General features: G+C 49.0%; 1 protein-coding gene across 1 annotated transcript in view; it reads right to left on the bottom strand.

Moving 5' to 3' along the window:
- ANKH (ANKH inorganic pyrophosphate transport regulator) overlaps positions 1-23,232 on the bottom strand; it is a 130,188-nt gene that overhangs the window by 5,723 nt on the left and 101,233 nt on the right. The window contains exon 9 of the mRNA XM_027606340.2: positions 1,279-1,408. Within this exon, the coding sequence (XP_027462141.1) occupies positions 1,279-1,408 (130 nt within the window). The remainder of the gene's footprint in view (positions 1-1,278; positions 1,409-23,232) is intronic.

Below are 23,232 nucleotides of genomic sequence, written 5' to 3'. Positions count from 1 at the left end.
AGGGGGCAGCCTTGCTCTAGGTGGGGGTCACCTTCCACAGCTTGGCTCCCCCAGTGTCCCCTTGAGAAAGACCAGACACCACCCCATGGCCACGATCTTCCACTCCTCCACTTCTTCCACAACCGGGAAGGTGACACCTGAGAGGCCCGGCCTCCAGAAATGCTCGGCGTCTAAGAGCAGGGGTGGCCCACGAGCCGGTGCACGGATGGCACCACCAGCCCTGGCCTCCTCTAGCTCCGCGGCCCATTTCTTAACCATGGCTTTGTCCATTCTGCTTCTCAGCTGAATGATTTAGTGGTTTATTTGGGCATTAATTTTCTTTTTAAGATTTTATTTTTAAGTCATCTCTATACCCAACGTGGGACTCGAACTCACAACCCTGAGATGGAGAGTGGCAAGCTCTTCCGTCTGAGCCAGCCAGGCACCCCTGGGCAATACGTTTTTGAATAAGTAATGACATGCGCTTAGTATGGAATTGAAAAGGTGCAACTGGCTCCCCCAGGCCCTGGTCCTGCTCCAGAGGCAACCACTGGTACCAGTTTGGTGAGTTACTTCCAGGAACAGTGCGTGGACACCCAAGCACTCACCACGAACTTGACACACAGATGGACAAGCATGTGTGATACGTTTGTTACAGAAAAGTAGCATGCTAATCAGCCGTTCTGCGGCCTGCTTTTCTCATTTAATAAAGAACCGCCTCACTCCCATATAGTAAACCTCCTCCTACGGTATCGGTTTGGGAATTTTCAGCCTGGCTTATTTTTGGCTACGGACACTTTTCTCTCTGGCCATACGCCGTCTGGCCTCAGCTCTGCCCCCAGATTCTTAACTCCAGCAGTATTTTTCTGTCTTTGTCCATCTGCAGGTTTTAGTTGTCTATCTGCCTTTTTGCTTATGTTACTTTTTAAAGAACATATTCTAAAACTGACTTCGGAGGATATAGTTCTAAGAATTTTAACACACGCACAGATCTGTGTAGCCGTCGCCATGACCAGGGCACGGGACAGTTCCACAGCCCCCCAAACTCCTCATGCTGTCCCTTTGGGTGTGCTTTCTTTTTACTGTGTCTGAGATCTCTGTCCTTGAAGAAACAAATTATGGCTGTCCGATTTGTTTTTGAACTTGCAACCCACTAGGTAATGTGTTTGCACCTTTCCAATCCGCTGTGACATTTTACTGTTCCTGTCTGGGACATCATCGCAAACATTTCCAAAGAAAGAAGGCCGCATTGGGCATGAAGGTAGACAAGAATTTTCCTTTCATTCCCTCTGTCTTTACCTGGAACTGGGAAGAAGGAGAAGATGCGCAGGGGAACAACGCAGAGTTCTGCAAAGGCAAAGTCCACTCCAATGATGTCTATCAGAATTTTCTCGGAAACGTTGGGTGTCCAGAACATCACGAAACAGAGCTGGGGGCAGAAGGGACAGTGAGCAAGGTCGTTAGCAGGAGCGTACATGAGTGAAACGACATCAAGGCAGGTGTCTCGTGACCCCGCGGAGCTAGGAAGGAGGGCGAACCTGCCCGATCAGGGAGGGGGCTGGTGCATCAGTCCTCAAACTGCCGCCGTCCTGCCTTGTTCTCACCTTTGGACACAGGCCCCGCCCATTCGGCACAGGTGCCCCAGAGGGACCCCCAGAGGGACCCCTGCAGCGGGTGGGCGGCTGGGCTAGTGAGGGAGACCAGTTGCTCTCATGGAAGGCGTAACTAGATTGCTAAGCAGCTCAGTGAGGTCAGGGTGAACGTGCTCAGTCATGGGATTTTTCCAGCTTTCCCCCAAGAGTGAGTAGTGACCCGAAAGCACCTGGACTACATCTGCGCACGCAGAGCCACACTGAACCAGCGCACCTAACGGAAAAGGAAACAGTGAGACTTAAATTCATGATGGGTTCGGGAGCTTTTCAAGGTCTTGTTAAGAGAATAAGAGACAACAGCCACGGAATGTGCACTTTTGGAGAGCAGGTGGGCAAGGAGTATAAGGATTTAACAGACCCCCCCCAAAATAGAATTTTAAACTGACGGGGTGGGGTTGGGGAGCGAGCTGCTTCCAGCCCTTCCCCCCCTCACCCCAACAGGAAATGTGGCAACAGGCCCTTCTGGAAGTGAGGGCAGGGCCAACAGGAGGCCGGTGGAAAGTCTAGTTAGTAAGCAGCTTGTCCACAGTTGCCCCTGCACAGCTGGTGACTATGGCCCCTGACCTTGGCAGGACCCTGGAATTCCATCTCTGCAGTGGAGGACAGTTGCTGCCCAGAAACCGGGGGATTAAGGGAAGGATGACGTCGAAGCTCCTGTCTTCTTCCTCTGTTCAGCTCCTGAAACACAGGAAACCAGCTGCATCCTTCTGGGGGAGGAGACCCGGGGTTCCGGAAGCTGGAGGCTCCTGGTGAGGCAGCACTCCCTCCTGTGCCTGACTGGCCACCACAAGGCCCACACAGCGCATCAGCCGCCCCCACACGGGCAGGGCTGCCAGTCGGCTTCTGATGCACCCCTACGATGAGGAGAGAAGCAGGGATCACCAGACTTTGAGGAAGGCCTCTAAGTTGAAGAGGCTCAGACAGAGGGAAAAAAGATTGGAAGAAACAGAGACAAAGCAGAGAGACAAAAGAGATGGACAGGTGTGTGTGTGTGTGTGTGTGTGTGTGTGTGTGTTTGGACGTGTGAGAGAGAGAGAGACAGAGGAAACTTTCCCACACTGATATTCTCAGAGTGATAGAAGATCCTGCATCTATGAAACAAGGCCCAAATGGAAATGTTATTTTAAAAAAGATGGTTAAAGAACAAGAAAGGTACTTCTGAAAATTAAAAAGATTAAGTCAGAAATAAGAAATTCACAAAACGACAGTAAGATAAAGTTGAAGAAATCTATAACAAAGATGGAGCAGGACAAAGACATGGGAAGCCAAAATATAAATAAAGGACCAATCTAGGAGGCACAAATTCAAGTAATATGAGTTCCAGAAAGAGAGAACAGTGAAAATCTGAGAGCTGAAAGATACGATTTCTAAGACCATCGTGGGGTCCATCAGGTGGACACAGCATTGTGGATGAAGGAAGACCCGCCAAGCACAGGACGCAACAATGCTGGAGGCAGAGACAAGATTCTAGGAGCTTCCAGTGGTGGATAGCTAGAAAGCTCACACCGAGAGTCAGAAGACACGGAGCGGTCAGTGAGGAGGGAAAACGGTTTCTATCCTAGAGCTCAGAACCAAACTGTCAATCAAGTGTGCTGAAAGAAAGACACCTTCAGATGTTCAGGGCCACAAAGAATTTCCTTCCTACGCAACACTTTTTCAAGAAGCCACTGGGGGTATCCTCTGCCAGAGCAAGGGAGGAGTCCTGGATGAAGAAAAATTACAGGATCGATCTCAAGAAAAAGGTCTGGGGAATCCCTGGGAATGGGGTGAGGGAAGGTCCCAGAAGGGCCGAGAACAGGCCCACAGGTCAGCAGATTTGCACTGGAGCTGGTTGGAATAGACCTCATGTGGGGTGCATGCAATGAAGGGAACATGTGGGAATAAACTAGTGGCAAATAGAAAGCTGAGAAAAATTATGAATAGGACAATGATGACGGTCCAGGAAAAACTACAGTTTTTTTCAAGAAAAGAAGGGAATCAGAGCTAGCTGTCAAGAGTTTGCCACAGTCGGAATCCATCGAAAGAGCTGCGGGGCTGGGGGGTGTCTGGAAGTACAAAAAGTGGGGAGTGCGCAGGCCAGGGGAAGCGCTGTTGGTAACAATCCTTAGAGAACGGACTTTTTAACCTCTGTGTGTGTATAACTGATTAACAAACCCTGAATGAAAACATGTAATAAGATAACTTTGGAAGAGAATGCTAAACACCTGCCAATTCCACCAAATATTTTCTTGCTTCAGGTGCAAGTGATTCTTCTTTAAAATGAAAGTGAATACGTTCTAAAATGAATCACAATCATGTAAAAACAGAACGCTGACATTTCAGAGTACATGATCCTTTAGGCTTTGGGTAAATTAAGTTTCATGGAATTAGGCTGGTCCCGTTAACTATGGTGTGCTAATTGGAAGATCTATTATAAATATGTCTCACTTTATAAATGTAATGGAACTTCTATTCTATCATGCATTCTTCAGCACCTGGAAAGAATATTCCATTGCTTTTCAAAAGTGGCAGATGTATGATCATTTAACCCTCCTGCCTAATGCCAGTACTCACACCCCATTTTTGACATGAAGGGAAAAGTACTTCCTTAGATCTAGCAACCCAGAGCTCAGAGACTTTATTACCTAGTGGCCTGGACAAGTGGCCTTGTCATCTTTTTCCACTGCAAAGCTGTCAGCCTGAAAGGGTGGGGTTCAAGCCTACAGCTCGGGGGAGGTGGTGGGGGGGAGGGAGGCAATTTCATGCAATTAAAACTTCAAAATGACACTGAGCATGGGACTGGGACACAATCCATTTCCCTGATGAGGAGATGGATCAACTCTCCTTCCAAGTATTTTCCATTGCAGTAAAGCTGTAAAGATTAAGATAATTGAGCATCGCCCCAAGTCTGGACTTGCTTTGTGCCTTAGGAGCTGTGGAAGGTAAGCCATTCTAAGTTTTCCTGGTTGGAGGGAGATACCGAGGGCATATTCTCCTAAAAACTTAGGCTTCCAGGAGAATCACTGGAATGCTGTATTTCTATTATAGCCAGCGATGATCTGAATGTGAGATAATGCTGCACGTTGCAATCTCCCTGTGTTTTGTAAATCACCATAAAGTAGCCTCTAAGTTTCAACAAACCAAGGAAAAAGGAGGGTGTAACCACATGTCAGAGAGGATGGTACAAGAAAACATCTGTCGCCAAGCCAGATAATCCCTCCCTCTTGCTTCTCCACATGGACAAGGTTCATCTGGAAGCTTTTTACTGCCTTGAACGAGATTATGAGTAAACCTTTGAAGGAGGGAGTGCAATCCGAGGGCACCAGCAACAACGAGCTGCCTACGTCACATGAGACGTTTACACGAATCTCCACCTGGACGGGTGGCCACCATTCTGGTCCCTTGCAAACCAAACGTTGAGGTTTGGTGGGTGTCTAACAGATCCTCCAGGAGAGTGGCTTGATACTCCATTTCCAAAATTCCATAGTATTTGACGTGGACCCATGGAGCGACTGTGGTCTCCACCGAGAGCCTAGACTGGGTCTTCTAGAACAAGGTAGCCGAAAGCCGTCAGTCTGGTCTGGGGCTTCAGCAATCCCACGTAACTGTTCCAAGAGAAGGAACATGGCCTACCTCAACATTTCCTTTCTTTTCTCCCTCAAATTTCTAAATATGGCCCCTTTGCCGTGCTTCCAGGATGAAAACACCAGCTGCCTTCCAGCAAGCTCCTAAGAAAGTGGCTATTTCCTGCATTGCCCAGAGAGAAAAACATGCAACTTAGAAGTAGGTGTGGTATTGGTTAAAAGCTGCAATCAATACCTATGTGCAGGTCAACTTCCCCTAAGAATAATAACCAGATCACATCTAACCAGCCTGTTTCAGAAAACAAGAAGCTTCAGAAGTTAACCTAACAAAGAACATTTCAGGAAAAGTGTCATTCTAATGAGTTGCCCAGAGGAGGCTTCCCTCGGAACAAGCCCTCCCAGTTGACCGTGACATGCCATGTTCCTCAAATATTTGCAGAACCTAATGACATTGACTTTTCCAAACCAGAACACAAATCTAATAAACTACTGACAATGAACAGGATTTGTTCTCCTTGGAGCAGGTTCAAGGTTGGCTTTTTTTTTTCCCCCCTGCAGAGCTTGCTGTCAATATTATCCGATTAGGAAGAAGCCGGCAAAATAGAATAACCCACTCAGCACCCAGATCTGGGTTTTTCTATTTATTCTCCAATAAAAGGAGCCGGGACTTCTTAGAGAAGTGGCTTATTTGGAGACCAGGGCAGGAAATATACGAGATGATCAGCCTGGAGTAACGTGTCAAAGGACACAGGAACTCAGCAGAAAGAGCTCCCGATAGCCAAAGCTGGAATGATTTGAGCACCAAAATAATGTAGTATTGAATTATGACACCCAGTGTACAATAACTACCCATGAGTCCACACTGATTTGAACAAATCTCCCACACAGAATGCCGAATAATTTATATATTTGGATGATGCCTCAGGGAGGTGGAGCATACCTCCTTCCTGAAGTGTGGGCTGACCATAGCAACTGCCTCCTAGAGAGAGTACCTTCCAGCAGGGAAGTGGCAAACACGGTCTCGGCCAGGCGATCAAAGTCAAGGTCAACAGTGATTAAGTCATGTTGATTGCACGTATTCTTGGTAAGATGGGAGAACAGCACTTCACCTGGGTCGGCTTCCTCCCCCCAGACCCATAAGCCCGGTCTAACAGAGAAAAACCTCAGACACACCCAAACTGAAGGCCACTCTACACAATACCTAATGAGTGTTCCTCAAAACTATCAAGCCCACAAAAACCGAGTTTGAGAAGCTCTCACAGACCAGAGGAGGCTAAGGGACAAGAAGGCTCCCTGGAATGTGGTCACACAGACTGGACCTTAGAACACAAGAAGGACACAAGGAAAAAGCGGGTGAAATCGGAATGAACTCTGGAGTTTAATTAATGGTGGGGTTGGCTTCTCAGGTGTGTCAAAAGGGCCCTCGCAGAGCAAGATGGAGTGAGAGGTAGCTCTTTGAGCTACCTCCTCAAAGTTTCTGTAAACCTAAAATAATGCTAAAAGGTTACTGAAAAAGAAGAAGATCCATGACCCATTCCTCTTTTATTTGACAGACTGTGATTCTTTTTCTGAGGACCAGGCCACTGACTCTGACATTTCTGTTTTAACTTGGAAATACTTCTCTGTGTTTCAAGATACATTCATCTCTAGTAGAGCATGGACCTCTCCAGACAAACCTTCTACCTTCATGATCACCGGCTTTTCCTTTTCTTTCACTGTATTAGTCTCTTTAGAAAACTAACCACCCCTGGGCCACAGCCCTTTTATTCACAATCAGGACAGGACGTTCCCAGTCGGTATAGATGCAACGGTCATGGTTTGTAATGATGGTGTTGTTCCTTAGAGGCATCGTCCTGAGGGGCAATCTGTTAAGTCGGCTTCACCTGTCTGTACACAGTTGTTCTGTGCTGGGGGCAGTATTTAACTTTTCGTTTCCAAATCTGTATAACAATGATCTAAGCTATGACAAAGTTCTGTCGTATATTAGAATCCTCAGTTGGGATTATAGCATGCACAGGGGACGAAGGAAGCCCTAAGCCTTACAGAAACAACCCCCCTGGGTCTAAGATGCTACCGTCTGAGTCAATGTGACTAGAACCACAGAAGGAGCGTCTGCCCCAAGCCTTGCTTCCTCTCCCACAGAGTCAGTGCCTGTCCTGCCCCGGGACGAGGACTTGGGAAGGGGATTTGAAGAAGCCAGTTGTTTCTGTCAGCGTCTGAATGCAGAGAACATAGAAACCCAGCTGCCGTGGGACAGCCAAGTCCACACGTCCTGAGAGGAGCCCATTCCACAAAGAAACAAGGCCAAGAGCTCTGGGTTTGACTTTGTCTCCAGAAGCTGTTGACCATGCTTTTGAGGAACTCACAAAGCTGTCTTCATTACCCCAAATACCCAGGATGAGTAGCAAGTCAGAGATTCTGATCTCCTGCAGTTAGAAAAAGGGATACACGCAACTGTTTTTAGTTAACATGGTCAGGCCTGGGCATCATTTTTATTTGGAGATTTTACTTAGAAAGACAAGGTCAATATCCTTTTAATTGGGTTTAAGTGTCCACTGGGTAAGCCAGTGGTTAACCCGCAACAACACCGTGTACAAAGAGGTGGTTATGAGCTTGGCTCTGGATCACGTGCTTGGCGAATATGTTGATTTACATTCTGGCGTCAGCTCCCTTCCTGCAGTGCACACGACCAGACCACCAGAACGCCCGGGGCCCCCCACTGAGGAGCCTGCCCTGTGCATTCAGGACAGTCACCCTATCAGCCCCTGGCGCCGTCCACGTGATCAGTCTTAGCTAGCATCATCGTAAAAGCTTTCCTGGGACCACAATAAAATGTTAACCTTGGAGTCATCTGTAGGCAGTAAGATTAGGATTGATTTTATTTTCCTCTTTGTACTTTCCCGTTTCCCACAAAGCACATGTAATCTTTTTCCTTTTTTTTTTTAAAGATTTTATTTATTTATTTGACAGAGAGAGAGAGAGATAGCATAACTAGGCAGAGAGGCAGGCAGAGGGAGAAGCAGGCCCTCCACTGAGCAGGGAGCCCAACGTGGGGCTCGATCCCAGGACCCTGGGATCATGACCTGAGCTGAAGGCAGTTGCTTAACTGACTGAGCCACCCAGGCGCCCTTGTAATCTTTTTTGTTTGTCAGAAAAACATTTTAGCATAAAAAGGACCCCTGTATCTGTCTTCACAGATCAAGTCCATGTGTGCGTATGACAGGGATGTGAGAAATCCTGATTTGGAGGGAGGGGAGCTTTCAGAAGGTGGCTGACAACCTGATTTTCTTTCTTTCTTTTTTTTTTTTTAAGATTTTATCTATTTACCTGACGGAGAGAATGAGAGAGCACACGCAGTGGGAGCAGCAGAGGAGAAGGAGAAGCAGGCTCCCAGCCGAGCAGAGAGCCCAGGACCCTGGGATCATGACCTGAGCTGAAGGCTGATGCCTAACTGACTGAGCCACCCAGGCATCCCATGACAACTCGATTTTCATAACCAGTGTCCTGGGGAGCTGCGTCCCGTGTCATGCCAGTTGGAAGGCACACTGATTTGATTTGCTTGCGGCTGGAGGGGCACTCTCAGAAAAAGCAGGACACTTTCGGGTAGCCCATGTCTACCTTGCCTGAGTCTTCAGTGAGAGCTGATGAAGACCTGAGGAACATCATTTGGCCTTTCGATTCTTAGCATCAAATTGCGTTGGCAGTATGCATACGGCAGGGGTGGGGTGAGCTGAGGAGTTCAGCAAGGGTTTTGCGGGTCATGGTCATGGCTCTGAGCCAGGCAGGGGGTGAGGGAGTGGAGACCGGGGGTGCCATGGTCAGAATATTGTGCTGACAGGCCCTCTGCTCCCTGGTGCTGTGTGAGGGCCGACTGCGGGGGTCAAGGGCAGAAGCAGGGAGCCCCGTCATGGCGGGGGCGGGTCCTACTGTAACTAGGCAGGGAGTCGGCCATGGGCCAGGGCGAGGGGAGGAAGGGTCGATTTGGAGGAATTTGCAGTGAGTATTAAAGGGAAGTGCTGGGGGACAGAGGTGAGGCGGGAAGAGGGAGGGATCAGTGGGACATGAGCGAGCGGGAGTCCATGTCAGCCTGGAGCCCGGGTGCGCTTCCAGCCCGCCTGGGCCAGTTTCTCCCTCCCACTTGCTGGCTGCCACCTGAGCTAGAGGCGGTCATTTCAAAGAGCCTTCCCAGTGCGAACAGTGAGTTCACGACTCAGCATTCCATCGGGATGCCTCTTGGAACCAGTGTGAATCCTAGTTTTGAAGGAAAAAAAAATATGCCATCTTACTAGAGCAGAAATGACTAAAGCAGACATAATGTGTGAAAATGGCCAGCGAGCCCCATTTCTGGACATCAGTGTTAAAGAGGGTGACGGGGAGCAAGCCTGGGGCAATCGCCAGAGGGGATGAGCTGCTGTCCTGCGACTGGTGCTCTAGGGGGCCGCCCTAGAGCCAGAGGCCAACCTCTGACAGAGAAGGGACAGCAGGGGACAGGGCGGAGGGAGGGGACACTTCTGCAGAGGAGAAAGTCACAGGCAGGGAAAACCTGGAGAGGAAGCGTTGCGGGAATGACAGCACTAGCCAGCGGGGAGGGGTGCCGTCCAGCGTCTGTAAGGTCAGGCTTGCCAACTGCAGTAAGGGAAGGAGATGGGGTAAACCGCATCCGTCACACGGAGACACAGAGCTTGGAAAAGCACATTACAAAGTGTCTGTGGCGTCCCTGATAGTCTCAGTGTGGCTTGAGGACAGTCACACTTGTTACACATCTTCCCTGGCACACATTCCTAAGGGATGTCGATGCACAACCCTCCCCCTGCTCCCCCCACCACGTTACAGTACAGCCGTGGTAAAAAGCTCACATTCTCAGATGTAGGTGTTAAAGTCAGCTTTTTAAAAGAATATGAAAACGGAACCATCCCTGCTATGATTTCAATGGAACGAAACTGCCCAGTACACCCCATTAGAGCACTGGGTGCCTCTCTCGGAGCGAAGCCTCAATTCTGAGCAAGGCGGCAATGATGCACTTCCAACAGCAGGGGGCGCCGTGCACCAAGCTTGCAGAGGGCGCTCCTTCTAGCTGCAGAATGTTTCATGCTTTCCCATTCTTACCCGATTTGCAGAGTACTTATAAAGTTCCAACCTGAGCTTCTGCTTAGCCTTAACTTTCCGTTGACAGTTCACAGTCAAACTGAAACTTGCTCGGGGCTGGGGCAGGGAGCATGGGAGTTGTTTGGTGGGTGTAGAGTTTCGGTTTTGCAAGATGCAGAGATCTGTGGATAGATGGTGGTGGTGACCAAGAGCGTAGCCGTGTAAATGTACTCAACTTTAACACTTAAAACTTGAAAAACTCTAAAATGTTGCACTTTGACAATGGTTAAGATGCTAAGTTTTATGTTAGGTGCATTTTACTGCGATTAAAAGATCTTTTTATACTGTCATTTCACGATGAAGGCTTAGGTGGAGTTTTGGGGACCCATCTTCACTCTGAGTTTCCCTAACAAAACCAATCAGCCCCGACAATCTGCAGGGCATGATGATTTCCTTAAAAACCAGATGCTGGCGAAAAGTGGGAAGCAGCAGCTCTTACCCACTGCTGATCACGCACCAAGAGCTTTCCATCGGTACACACTCTGCGGGGCGCCGAGTGAGAAAGCTTCGAATTCAGTTTATTTACCTTTGGTCCTTTTTGTCCTCCCCATGCACAAGAGGGTCATTTTCTTCTCCCGGATAATGTGAACAATGAGCGGGCAGTCTCCGGGCACGGGGGTGGGGCCGCCGAGCAGAACAAAGCCTCACACAGGCCGTCCTTGTTGGAGGCACAGGGTCAGCATGGTACCGTGGCTGGAATAAGGCCCGTACTGTCCACTGCCCCGATGGCCGAGGGACGGACAGCCCGTGGGTAAGTTCAGCAGCAGGAAGGTGAGACGGGGTCCCTCTCATGAACCAGACTTTTAAGTACGTGCCTCCTTAATACCCATCACCGGGCTAACCCATCCCCCCACCCCCTCCCCTCTAGAACCCTCAGTTTGTTTCTCAGACTCCATCGTCTTTCATGGTTTGTCTCTCCCTCCGATTCCCCCCCTTCATGTTTCCCTTCCTTCTCCTAATGTCCTCCCTGCTATTCCTCATGTTCCACAAATAAGTGAAACCATACGATAATTGACTTTCTCTGCTTGACTTATTTCACTTAGCATAATCCCCTCCAGTTCCATCCATGTCAGTGCAAATGGTGGATATTCATCCTTTCTGATGGCTGAGTCATATTCTATAGTATACATGGACCACATCTTTATCCATTCGTCTGTTGAAGGGCATCTCGGCTCTTTCCACAGTTTGGCTATTGCGGACATTGCTGCTATGAACGTTGGGGTGCATCTGGCCCTTCTTTTCACTATATCTGTGTCTTTGGGGTAAATACCCAGGAGTGCAATTGCTGGGTCATAGGGTAGCTCTATTTTTAACTTTTTGAGGCACCTCCACACTGTTTTCCAAAGTGGCTGTACCAACTTGCATTCCCACCAACAGTGTAAGAGGGTTCCCCTTTCTCCACAACCTCTCCAACATTTGTTGTTTCTTTCCCTGTCCATTTTTGCCATTCTAACTGGTGTAAGGTGGTATCTCAATGTGGTTTTGACTTGAATTTTCCTGATGGCTAATGGCTAATGATGATGAACATTTTTTCATGTGCCTCTCAGCCATTTGTGTGTCTTCTTCAGAGAAGTGTCTGTTCATGTCTTCTGCCCATTTTTTGACTTGATTATTTATTTTTTGGGTGTTGAGTTTGAGAAGATCTTTATAGATCTTGGATACCAGCCTTTATCTGTAGTGTCATTTGCAAATATCAGAAGCAGGAATTCTTGATGCTTACGGGGTGATGCTCTATGCTACCCCATGAAGCAGCAAGAGGGGAGGAGGGACGTGTGGTCAGAGCATCTGAGGCCCTCCCCGCTACACGTGGAAAGTAGATGGAAATGGGAGAGCAGCACCTGTCCTGAACCCGAGATGCAACGCTCGCCCTTAAAATAATGCAAAAAGGCTCCTAACTGGGGACACCGAGGCTGCAGCCGGCAGCACGGGTCGTTTTTCTTCCCTGAGGCACTACTTCTTCTGTCAGCAGCACCTCGGACCTGGAGAGGGGCAGGTGGCCAGAGCCAGGGTGCTGGCTGGGATGAGGGACTCTATACATACTGATGGGGCCAGCGACTTGTCTTCTGAGGGGGGCTGGAGCTGGGGAGACCAGGAGGCAGAGTGGAGTTCGTGTTCATATCTTTGGGATTTGTGCTTCCTGGGGACTTATCTAGTGTGAACAGCATAAAAAGTATTTCAGGATTATCTGAACCTCCCCGAGAGGGATTATCTCCACGTGTCGCAGAGAAATAACCGGTCTGCTTCCATCTCTGCTACTGCTTCTCTGGGTCTCCTTCCCTCCTGGAGGGTCCCTTGGGGCCTGAAGCTCTGAAGCTTTAGGATTAACGTGTTTTCAATACTAGATTCCTGCACCTTAAATTCTGCAGTGGCCTCCGCCCCTCGATGGCCCCTATTTCCCTCTGGGCCCTGGAAGGCAATGTGACAGAGGCATCCGGGTGTCCCACGCCCAATTTCTACAGACCACTTGCTCAGTCACCTTTTCTCCAGCAGCCTCCACCCTAATCCTTCCCACACAAGGCTTATCTCAGGAAACTGGGGCCCGAGACAAAGCACAGCCCTCCGGATGGGACTCTGACCCTCCAGAGGCGGAGGCTGCTCACGCGGGAGCGAGGGACCATGTCCTCCTCCAGTAACCAGGGACATTAAAAAAAAAAAATACAACGGCTTAAAGAAAAGAGATTTCAAAGTTTGTGGAAAGGAGGTAAGACTGAATAGCGCTAGAGCTTCTGAAAGGGGCTGGAAAGCTCTCCAAAGAGAAATGGCCCCACACGACCACAAAGGAGAAGAACACATAAGGCACCTGCTTGTGCGTAGATGTGCTCCCTCAGCTCGGCCCTCCCCGACTGCCCATCCGAAATGGCATCTCCCTCAGCCTCTTGCCTTTCATTTTCCTCCAAAGCACCTGGGAGTACCTGTGGCAGATTGCATAAGGGCCACCCAAAGATCGATTGCCTCCCAAGTCCCCAGGACACATAAGTATTGATTACTTTATATAGTTGCAGGTGTGATTAAATTACAGATCTTGAGATAAGATGATCTGGGAATGTCTGGGTGGGTCCTAATAGCCATCAAAGCGTCCTCGTCATGTGAGAGCCGGGGAAAGGGGGGGGGTCCCAGAGACAGAGACTGGGGTGCCGTGGCCCATCGAGGCACCAGCCGCCGGGAGCTGGAGGACGCAAGGGCCAGGTCCTTCTCCAAAGCCACGGGAGGGAGCATGCCCTGCTGACACCTCGGCTGCAGCCCCGTCCACAGAATTTCGGTTTCTGGCCTCCAGAACTCCAAGAGAGTGTATTTCTGCTGTTTTATTTTTAAGCGGTCAGGTCTGTGGTTATTTGCTACAGCAGTTGCAGGAACTGCCCGGCACCAGAGTGTCCGTGTCCTGCCTGTCTTTCCTGGGAGATGAGACATTCCGCAAGGAAAGCGACTTGGTGAGTTTATTTCACTGTGGAAGCTCAGAGCCTGGTATGCAGCAGGGGCTCAGGCGTGTGCGGAAGGAGAGCCTGAAGAAATATGCATGCTCGTTCTCCGGGGAGCGATGCCCATCAGCAGAGAGCCTCAAACATCGTTCTAAAGCCCAGCCTTCGGGGAATTTTTGCAAAATGTATACATGTGTGGCTTGAAATCTTTCCATACTGGCATTTCTCATATTTGGCTGGTGCCTACAGATATACTGGGCTTCTGAGCCAGAAGACCGAAAACATCGATCTCTTTCTCTGGGCTCATGGCCGATTGTGGGTGACTGACATTTCTGAGCTAGCAAGACCGCTGGAGGCTGGAGGGAGCCCTGTCTGTACCCCGCACTGAAGCCTACAGACAGGAGGGTGTGATGGGACGTCTGAAGAGCTTTCCCAAACCTCAGGGAGAAAAACGGTGCACGCATTATATGTCTTGTGTATGTGTCAGGTCCTTCTACAGAAGATACGCATAAATCTATCAAGATGCCGATTTTTTTCAAAACACCAAAAAAATAAAATCCCACAGAAATTTGGAAGGATATATCAATAAAACTAGAAAAATTCACAGATTTATTCATTGACATCCAATGTGTACCAATAGCTGCCTGTTTACATATGCAGGCATCTTATCTTCCCATGGAATCCCATGTGCTTGGGGACTTCCTGATCACGGGAGCCGGCATTCTTTGCTTAGAGCATGCCTGATGCCATGCTAAGCTGCTATCCCTTTGAAAGGTCTTATAAGGTGGGTGTTTTTATCATGCCTGTCTGGCAGCTAGCAAAGTTGCGGCTTAGCTTTAGATGACCTTTCCAAAGCCACTCAGCGGGTGCACGAAGGAGCCAGGGTTTGACCCCAGGCCGTGGGACCTCAGGGCCACATCAGTAAACACCACACTGTGGCACTGAATTCAAGCTGGAGGTAAATCTCTCTCCCTCGGCCCTAGGGCCATTTGGTGCAACGTGTAGCCCTGCCTCTGAGCCCCTCCCGAGGTCTGAGGTGCTGGCTCTGGTGAGTGCACCACGGTTTTCTGGAAAGGTCTTGTTTTTATTTTGTTTTGGTGAGGGCCAATCTGTTCTCCAAGCCACGTCGGTTAAGAGCCACCTCGCAGGGAGGATGAAAGACAGGCCCTTGAAAACCATGTGGCACCTGATTGATGCTGAGGAGCTTTTTCAGACACTAGTATTTGCCACCTGAGCTTTTCCCCAGCATCACATGGTGCTTCTCTGAGGGCTGCCCTGGGCTCAGAAGGTACGTATGAAGGGACACAGAGAATAATCTCGTGGTGCAAGTCATGTGCATTTCCCTGTGTCTGAATTAGAGCTGGAAATGCTCAGAAGGTTCTGAGCAAAAGTCGTCTATCATTTGCTGAAAGCGACTCTACTTTCCGGGTCACCTTCCAAGTCCACCTCCAGGGGCAGGGGACACCCACGTGGAGGGAGAGGCAAAGCCCTGAAATACCTGTGTAACCTGAGTGGTTTTTGACTGTTCTCTTTTGTTCCTGGGTCCAATGGTCTCCAGCTTCATTAAGCACACAAAATGACCATTTAACATACGAATTAGTGTTTAATGTCCTCGATGTGCTCATTGCACACACTGCTTGGTGTACATACGTGTACGTGGTGTTCTTTGAGATCAAGGAGCTATTTCCCACGGGCTTTGCTGACTCTCTACATATCCTACCCGTGTAAATCAAGAGGACACCAAGAGTTTCGGGCCAGCAGGAACATGCACATGTCCAGAGCCCCTCGCACCTGGGGGTATGTAAGCGTGGGCTGCAATCAGAAAATCGAGAAGCCATGGACATCAGCCTCGTTCTGTCCATGCACCTTATGGTGAATTGTTACCGGGAGGGTCTGGACTACGTGTGCCATCGAGTGTTGCCTCAGTCCTACCCACTGTCATGTGCCCACCAGATAAGAAGAAAAATGCTCTCCACACTGGTTCTGACTTTAAGCAGAGACTAATAAAGACCACTTAAAAAAGAGCCACAGAGAGTCATAAAATAGGACTCCTGAAAGTCTGTGAATTAACTCCCACTGGGTTACTTTGCCATTGCTGGAGCAAGAGCTCATGACTGTCCTCTCTGACCAACGGGCTTCTGCGCCAGATGAGCCTCGGGGGAGCCTGGGAACCACCCCGGGGACATGGGATGGGCCAGCAGCGCTCTGCACGTGTAGGATCCCCGGGCCGATGGGGACTCTGCAGCGGCCCTGGGTGGGGACTATGGTGTCTTATCAGCACGTGCTTTCTGCAGAACACAGGTGTGTACGGACACGGTAAACCAAACCTAAGTAATTTGTATCATTTTGTGCCAAATCAGATACCATTTATAAGGTCCAACAGGGAAGAAGTAGAAGTATCAAGGGTCGGAGACAATTTGGGGGAATAAATACAACTGGATAGAATACTAGCAACTGAATTTGCTCCCTGAGAATTGGGAATGTGTTTTGGCTTTTCAGTGTTAGTGACAGGGGGCCTGGTTCAGATGCACTAGGTTATTCAATTAGTGGAAAGCAGAGCAAAGCCAAAAAGCAAAGTAACCTAAATCGAACATGGCTGCTTCTACTGGATGCCAGGATGCCAAGACCACCCCGCCCCCAAACCCCCAAAAAACCACGTCAGCAGAGATATCATTAATCACATCAATCTGGGGACAGTCCCGTCCCCAAGAAAAATATTTCTAGGCAAATCCTCTACTCAGATTCTTACATGGAGAATCTGGAAATAAAAGAATAGAGATGTCTTGTGGAAACAGTAAGTGGAGAATTTAAAAAGAAAACAAGTAGTAGAATCGTTACGTTTGGCTGATCAATCCATGTGGCTTTAAGTGACTACAGGAGGATTCTCTCTTTCAGAAACAACGGGGTGTGAGTGTGTGAGGGCTGCCATAACAAAGTACCCCCAAACCGGGAGGCTTAAGGCAGGTGGAGGTTCTGGCCTCCCAGGCCTTGAGGGTGCGGGGGCAGCGCCGAGCTCCCTCTGCAGCCTCTGGGGACGGTCGGCTCCAGGCCTGTCCTGGCTTCTGGTGGCACCATATGGTCTGGATTTCCCTCTAGTCAGATCAGCAGTCCTACTGAATTAGGGTTCCCTCACCCCCCTTATTCACCTACCAGGCCTGCATCTTAACCCTATTTCCAAATAAGATCTATTTCCACATTCTGAGGGCCTGGGGGAGGGTAGGACTTCAATATAGCAATTTTTGGTGGACACAATTCAAGCCGTAAGAGTTTGGAACAGACGATTCAGGGTTGAGGGCAGATTTCACACTTTCCCTTTTTACTACCCATTGATGTCAAAAAGCAAAGCTCAGGAGGATCCAGAGTAAAAACCTATTTTAACTTTTTACAAAGAACCAGATTCTTCAGTAGTAACAGCCCCTGGCCTCGGATATTCTTGGGACTCTATTGTGTGAGGCAGTGCAGTCTGCTGGTACCTGGTGGCAACCTTCTTTCCCTGCTTAAAGTGACGGCAACACACACACACACACACACACACACACACACACACACACACCACACACACATACACACACACACCACCACCACCACCACCACCAAGCAGCCTCCATTTGTTGAAGATGAGGGAGACCAGTTGGATATACTCTGGAGACCCTGGCACAGTCCCATGACCTCGGCAGGATCTGAATCTGGGTCCCAAAGCCAACTCTGGGTTGGCTCATTCCATACCTGCCTTCCTGAAATAGGCCAGCTCACCAAAAATCAACCGGTGGAAGAGCCTATAGTTGGCCAACTGACAATCTGTCCAATTTACTGATTTCTTAAAAACTTGTTTTTTTAACTCTTCTAAAACTTACAGTAAATTGTATTGGAAGCATAGGCAGGGCCCTGGAGGGCTGTGAGGGCTCCAGGCATCTCTGGGGCCTTCATAGCCTCCCTACCTGCCTGTGTCCCCCACCTTTGCCTCCATTCCATTTTGCCTTGACTCTCAACCTCTCCGTTCTTTTTCTGACCCATAGTCTCTCCCCCTTCTCCTTCTGACCTGCACTCCTCCATCTTCCCCTCCTGTCTTTCCCTGGGTTCAAGGGATGCTGGGTATGACTGTGTAGGTTGTTCACTGCATGAAAGTACCCTGTTAGCTCTGCCTGCCAAGATCCATCTGGACGGATGCCCATTTCCATTTTGTCAAAAGGGGGTTGGGGAGGCCTCAGCACAGCCAAACCTGTGCTTTGCATGGATTTTTCTCCAGCTCTCTTGCAGCAGAGAGGCTGCCCTCTTGGCACCAGCTTCCCAAAACTAGAGCAGAAAGGAGTTTAAGAAAATACCAAATGTTCTTAAAATGCTATTGTGAAGTCAAAATAGAAATTGGTCAACTAAAATCACCCAAAGATGTTAAGACTTCCCCATTTAATTTGATTTGCTATGGACTGTAGAAATAGTTAAAAAAAAAAGTTTGGGGTAGACTGGCAGTTTGGTGAATTTAGCAAGCTAATCCACTGGCTTTCACCAAACTGGCCTAGCACCCAGGAATCGAAGGTCCATTATCTTTTTGGGACACTTCTTCCTCATCAAAAGGACTGTTGAGAAGACACATCCTCCCCTGGTTAGTGGTTCCTATTTTACCCCCAAATCTAGAATCCAGGAAGGAATCATGGTAAATCTAGAGGGGCTAGCTAACAAGAGGCCAAGTTTCTGCACGTTTAGTATTACCAGTGCCTTTCCCCAAAAGGAAGGAACGCTGTTCCTGCTTCCTGACTGCAAGCTCGTCACCACCATCCTCAGCTTGCGTTCCCCATGGTTTTCTGCTAGAGAAACAGCCTTTAGGACCCAGTGGTTATCACTGGGCTTCACAGTCAGTCACATGAGCCAAGGAGACCCATGGCTCAAGCAGAAGGTTCAGGGCAAAACCAGCCATTTGTTCGGACCCCAGCACCGGCTCAGCCTTGCTGTTGGCGGCCCCGCCTCTGGCGTGGCTGATAGCCCCTCTGCCGTGTCTCCTCCTCTGCGGGGCCGCCGAGCCACAAGCTCTCACAATGCAGCACACTATCCGAAGCCCTTCTTCCGAATGGCCTTAAACTGCGTATGTTTTCGAGCCGTGTGTTCCTTTCCCCCAAACAGCAGCTTGGCTGTTCGCAGTCACCTTGCTAACATGGTTTGCGTCACGTCTACTCCTTTGCCGCCACTGAGGGGATCTCTTTTGATTGGACAGTTCTACCATTTTGCAGCTCATCTTGTGGATGGACTAAAGCTCCCCCTTTCCTCACCCTCCCTGCTGTCACATGGCTCCCATCAGCGCTTCTTCCTGAAGGCAGCTCTGAGGGACTGAAAGGAAGATGCTTCCAGAATACTTGTCCCTTTCGACTCTGCCCACCTCCTCAATCCATCTTCGTGGACACGTGCTGACTTTCTTGAAGGAAAACTCCTGGATAAGAGCATGAGGCAGAACCCGCTTTTGGAGTAGGACAGATACTCTGAATCTACATTGAAAATCTGTACTAGGGAGGGAAGAACCACGTGTGCTAGGGAGGGGAGAACCACGTGTGCTAGGGAGGGGAGAACCACGTGTGCTAGGGAGGGGAGAACCACGTGTGCTAGGGAGGGGAGAACCACGTGTGCTAGGGAGGGAAGAACTACGTGCATTGTAGCATACTGGGATATTAGTCTCCTATTAACTGTCGAAAGTGACACAGCTGTATTTTTCACAGGCCAAGGTGGATGTTGACCCCAAAATGTCAGGGCCTGAAGAGTGAGCCCATTCTGATGGAAAGATGAATTTTTTGTTTTGTTTTGTTTTGTTCTAGACAGTACACACCTTCTTTTGAAAGGCAGTCAGCATCCCTGGGTCACCGAGTGTCTGTGGAATCAATGGGGTCAGCTCTTCTCTAAGACCCGAGGAGAAGAGCTGGTGTGCCCCAAGAAGCGGAGCTCTGGAAGGCGCTCTAATTCTAGGTGATTCACAGAAAGTTCTAGAACCATCAGAAAGCTCAGAGTTTGTATGTAATATCATCCACTCGAATAAACACAACGTGTGCTGCTCTTGAGTGCTTCAATGGCCTCTGCAACATTAATTCCCTGACGCTAAGTTTTAAAGTTAAAAAAACAAAAATGGACCTGAGAGGAAAGGGCCTCTTAAAAGCGTTAAAAGTAGGATACACTGAGTATAAGAAAGGAGACTGTCGCTCACCGGGGTGGGTGCCTTCAGTGGCTTTCTGACTCAGAGTTTAGTCTTAAGTGCCGGTTTATTGTGCACCTTCTGGGTCAGACAGGATGCTCGGCCCTGGGGGTAGAAGGTGGCTGCCCCACACACCCTGATGTGGGCACTTCAGAGCCTACGAGGAGGAGCAACAGATGTGAAGACTGAAGACAGACAGTGCTGCAAAAAGGAATGTATACATCATAGTGACCGCTTAACATTTTTTAATTTAGGAAAGAAAAACCAGAAACAAACCCTACACCTGAAACTAATGTAACATTGTGTGTCAATTATATTCCAATTTAAAGAAGTCCCTTACACGGGCGCCTGGGTGGTCGGTGAAGCATCTGCCTTTGGCTCAGGTCATGATCCTGGGGTCCTGGGTTTGAGCCTCCAAGTCGGGCTCCCTGCTCAGTGGGGAGCCTGCTTCTCCCTCTGCCTCTGCCGCTCCCCCTCCCGCTGCCTGAGCTCTCTCTGATGCTTTCTCTCAAATAAATAAATAAAATCTTTTAAAAAAAGTTACTTATTGGGGCGCCTGGGTGGCTCAGTCGGTTAAGCGACAGCCTTCGGCTCAGGACATGATCCCAGGGTCCTGGGATCGAGCCCCACATCGGGCTCCCTGCTCAGCAGGGAGCCAGCTTCTCCCTCTCCCACTGCGTGCTACTCTGCCTGCCTGTGGTCTTTCTCTCCCTATCAAATAAATAAAATCTTAAAAAAAAAAAGTTGTTTACTTTTTTCCTGTATCTTTTAAGGACAATTCCTATAGCCAAGATGTTAGACCAACTGAATCACTGGAAGGAGAACGTATGTGAGACACTTCATTAGCTGCAAACTCAAATACTACTGTTTTTAGTGTTAAATAAACTGCTGCTTCAAAGCATGGCGCCCACGTCTGGAGGCTCAGGGCCAGGAAGCTGTTCCTACTCACTCTGGAAGCTTCACAGTTTGGACAAAAGGGCCTAGAGAGTGGGCCGGGAAGGCTGGCTTCTGGCAGGTTCTATGACAGGTGCCCGGGCGAGTCACTGATCCTCCCCGAGTCTTTCCCCTTTCTAAGAAATAAAGGGTTTTGACTCGCTTGTCTCCAAGTTTCTTCCCAACGAAGGACTCTGAGTCTCCATTTCTAAGGGGAAAATCTACCCTGACATACTTCAGTTACGGGAAGGAGGACGGGATTAGAATAATGAAATGAACAAAACTTTTACATGGGAAATCTAAGCATTTTTCTAAATCATCCCCATTTCAAAGTAAACCAGTTGCTGGTCTCAGAGGGACAGATTATTGCCCACGCACGGAACGAGAGAAGGAACAGCCTTAAACCCAGGCTGGCGAAGTTCTCCATCCGACTCAGGGGTAGCCGGGGGAAGACGTTTAACTGGAGTGAGAGAAGACAAAGGAGGTCAGACCCAGATCGCAAAGCCAGTGACAACCAAAAGCCTTTGGCGTCCAGTGAGGGATGAGGTCCAAGTCACAGAACCTGGAATCTGAGTCAACTCAACTTTTGACTTCCAATCATTTCCCATCGTCTCCAAAAGCTGAGGTCTGTTCCTGGAATAGAAACCTTCTCGGCTTTTTCTAAAATACTCTTTTAAACAGTTTCAAGGTTGCTCACTGTTTTCCTAATATTTTAGGGAACTATGGAAAAACTTGCACACCATAGAGGAATAACACAAATAGGGGAACAGGGTTGCCTGGGGTAACGTGTCCCGACTACACAGGCGCGCTCTCGGAAATTCCTCCTCGGTGAGGTCCCCTGGAAGATGCTCCTCACACCCCTCCCCGGGCCCCCTCCCCCACAGTCAGGAGGGATGGACTGGCAGGAGGGGCAGGCTGGGGTGAAGGGGCCGCTGAGGACACTAGGTCACGAAGCGCGACGTGGCAGGCTGTTAGTCTCATGTTGCCCTTGTTAACAATCTAGTCAGGTGTGGGATCCGCGGAGCAAAGATTAAGCTGTGGGCTTTGGAAAAATATCCAACAAAGGTTTAAAACGTGCTTAGGGCTCGATTACAAGGACCACTATCAGGGCTCATCAAGCCAATAGTTCTTGTGATGACGGGAAGAGCGGCTGGAATCACCGTGTGCCTGTCATCAGTGTAACCAGCCCTTTGGCCCTGGTCATCGATGACGAGAGCAGCGCACGCCCGGGATTTCCAGAACATACTTATACTTTATAAATGGAAAATTTCTGCAGGACTTAAGAGGAACTATGGAGCCCAACAACAAACAAGAAGACTGAACTGAGGGGCGCCCGGGTGGCTCAGTCGGTTAAGCGACTGCCTTCGGCTCAGGTCATGATCCTGGAGTCCCGGGATCGAGTCCCGCATCGGGCTCCCTGCTCGGCGGGGAGTCTGCTTCTCCCTCTGACCCTCCCCCCTCTCATGTGCTCTCTCTCTCTCTCATTCTCGCTCTCTCAAATAAATAAATAAAATCTTAAAAAAAAAAAAAGAAGACTGAACTGAGTTCAAAAGACCCATTTTTCGGGGCCGCTGGGTCACTCAGTTGATTGGGCATCCCGACTCTTGACTTCAGCTCAGGTCATGATCTCCGGGTCGTGAGATCGAGCCCTACATCATCAGATGCCATGCTCAGCAGGAGTCTGGGATTTTTCTCTCTCTTCCCTCCCACCCCCCAACCCTCGAGCGCACTCTAAATAAATAAAATCTTAAAAAAAAAACAAAACGCCTGCATTTCTTTTTACCTCCTTGCCATCTCCATCTTTAGAACTCAAAGGGCATAGTCCACAATGTAAGTTTGTTTATAAATGTGCTTTTCTGTTTTTGCTACTCTAAACCATCTTAAGTTATATACCATGTGCTTTGGGTTATACACCATGTACGTATTTTTTCCATGTTTTTTGAACAGTATCTTCTACACTGAAGTTACCCACGGGGGTTGACAGAGGGAGGATGTGTGCTGTTTATTTAGGCCGTGCACAGAGTGCCGTGCTATCCACGGGGGGCCACAGCTGTACCTGTGAGGATGGCACAGGGCCCGGGATCCGGTAGGTGCTTGATAAGTACGCAGCGAATAATGGGTAACCAGACAGGACACAGCAGCAGGGTACGTGTGATGGGGAAAGGAACTTGTACTGGGGTAACTGAGGTAACACCCACCTCAATTTGGGAGAGGGACAGGGATGTTTACACCCTTGACTTTGGATGTTTAAAAAGGGGTCAGAAGTTATTCAGTAAGACAAGAGTATTATTAAAATGAAAGGCAAACTCAGCCTTTCCTTTAGCGTGTTAGAAGTCCCTGGACATGCCGGAAGTCTATCCTTTATTCCTAGATTC

The sequence above is a fragment of the Zalophus californianus genome, chromosome 5, assembly GCF_009762305.2.
Source record: "Zalophus californianus isolate mZalCal1 chromosome 5, mZalCal1.pri.v2, whole genome shotgun sequence".
NCBI classification, from domain to species: Eukaryota; Metazoa; Chordata; class Mammalia; order Carnivora; family Otariidae; genus Zalophus; species Zalophus californianus.
Note: the sequence above shows the minus strand (reverse complement) of the source record. Positions and strands in the feature narration are given on the sequence as shown.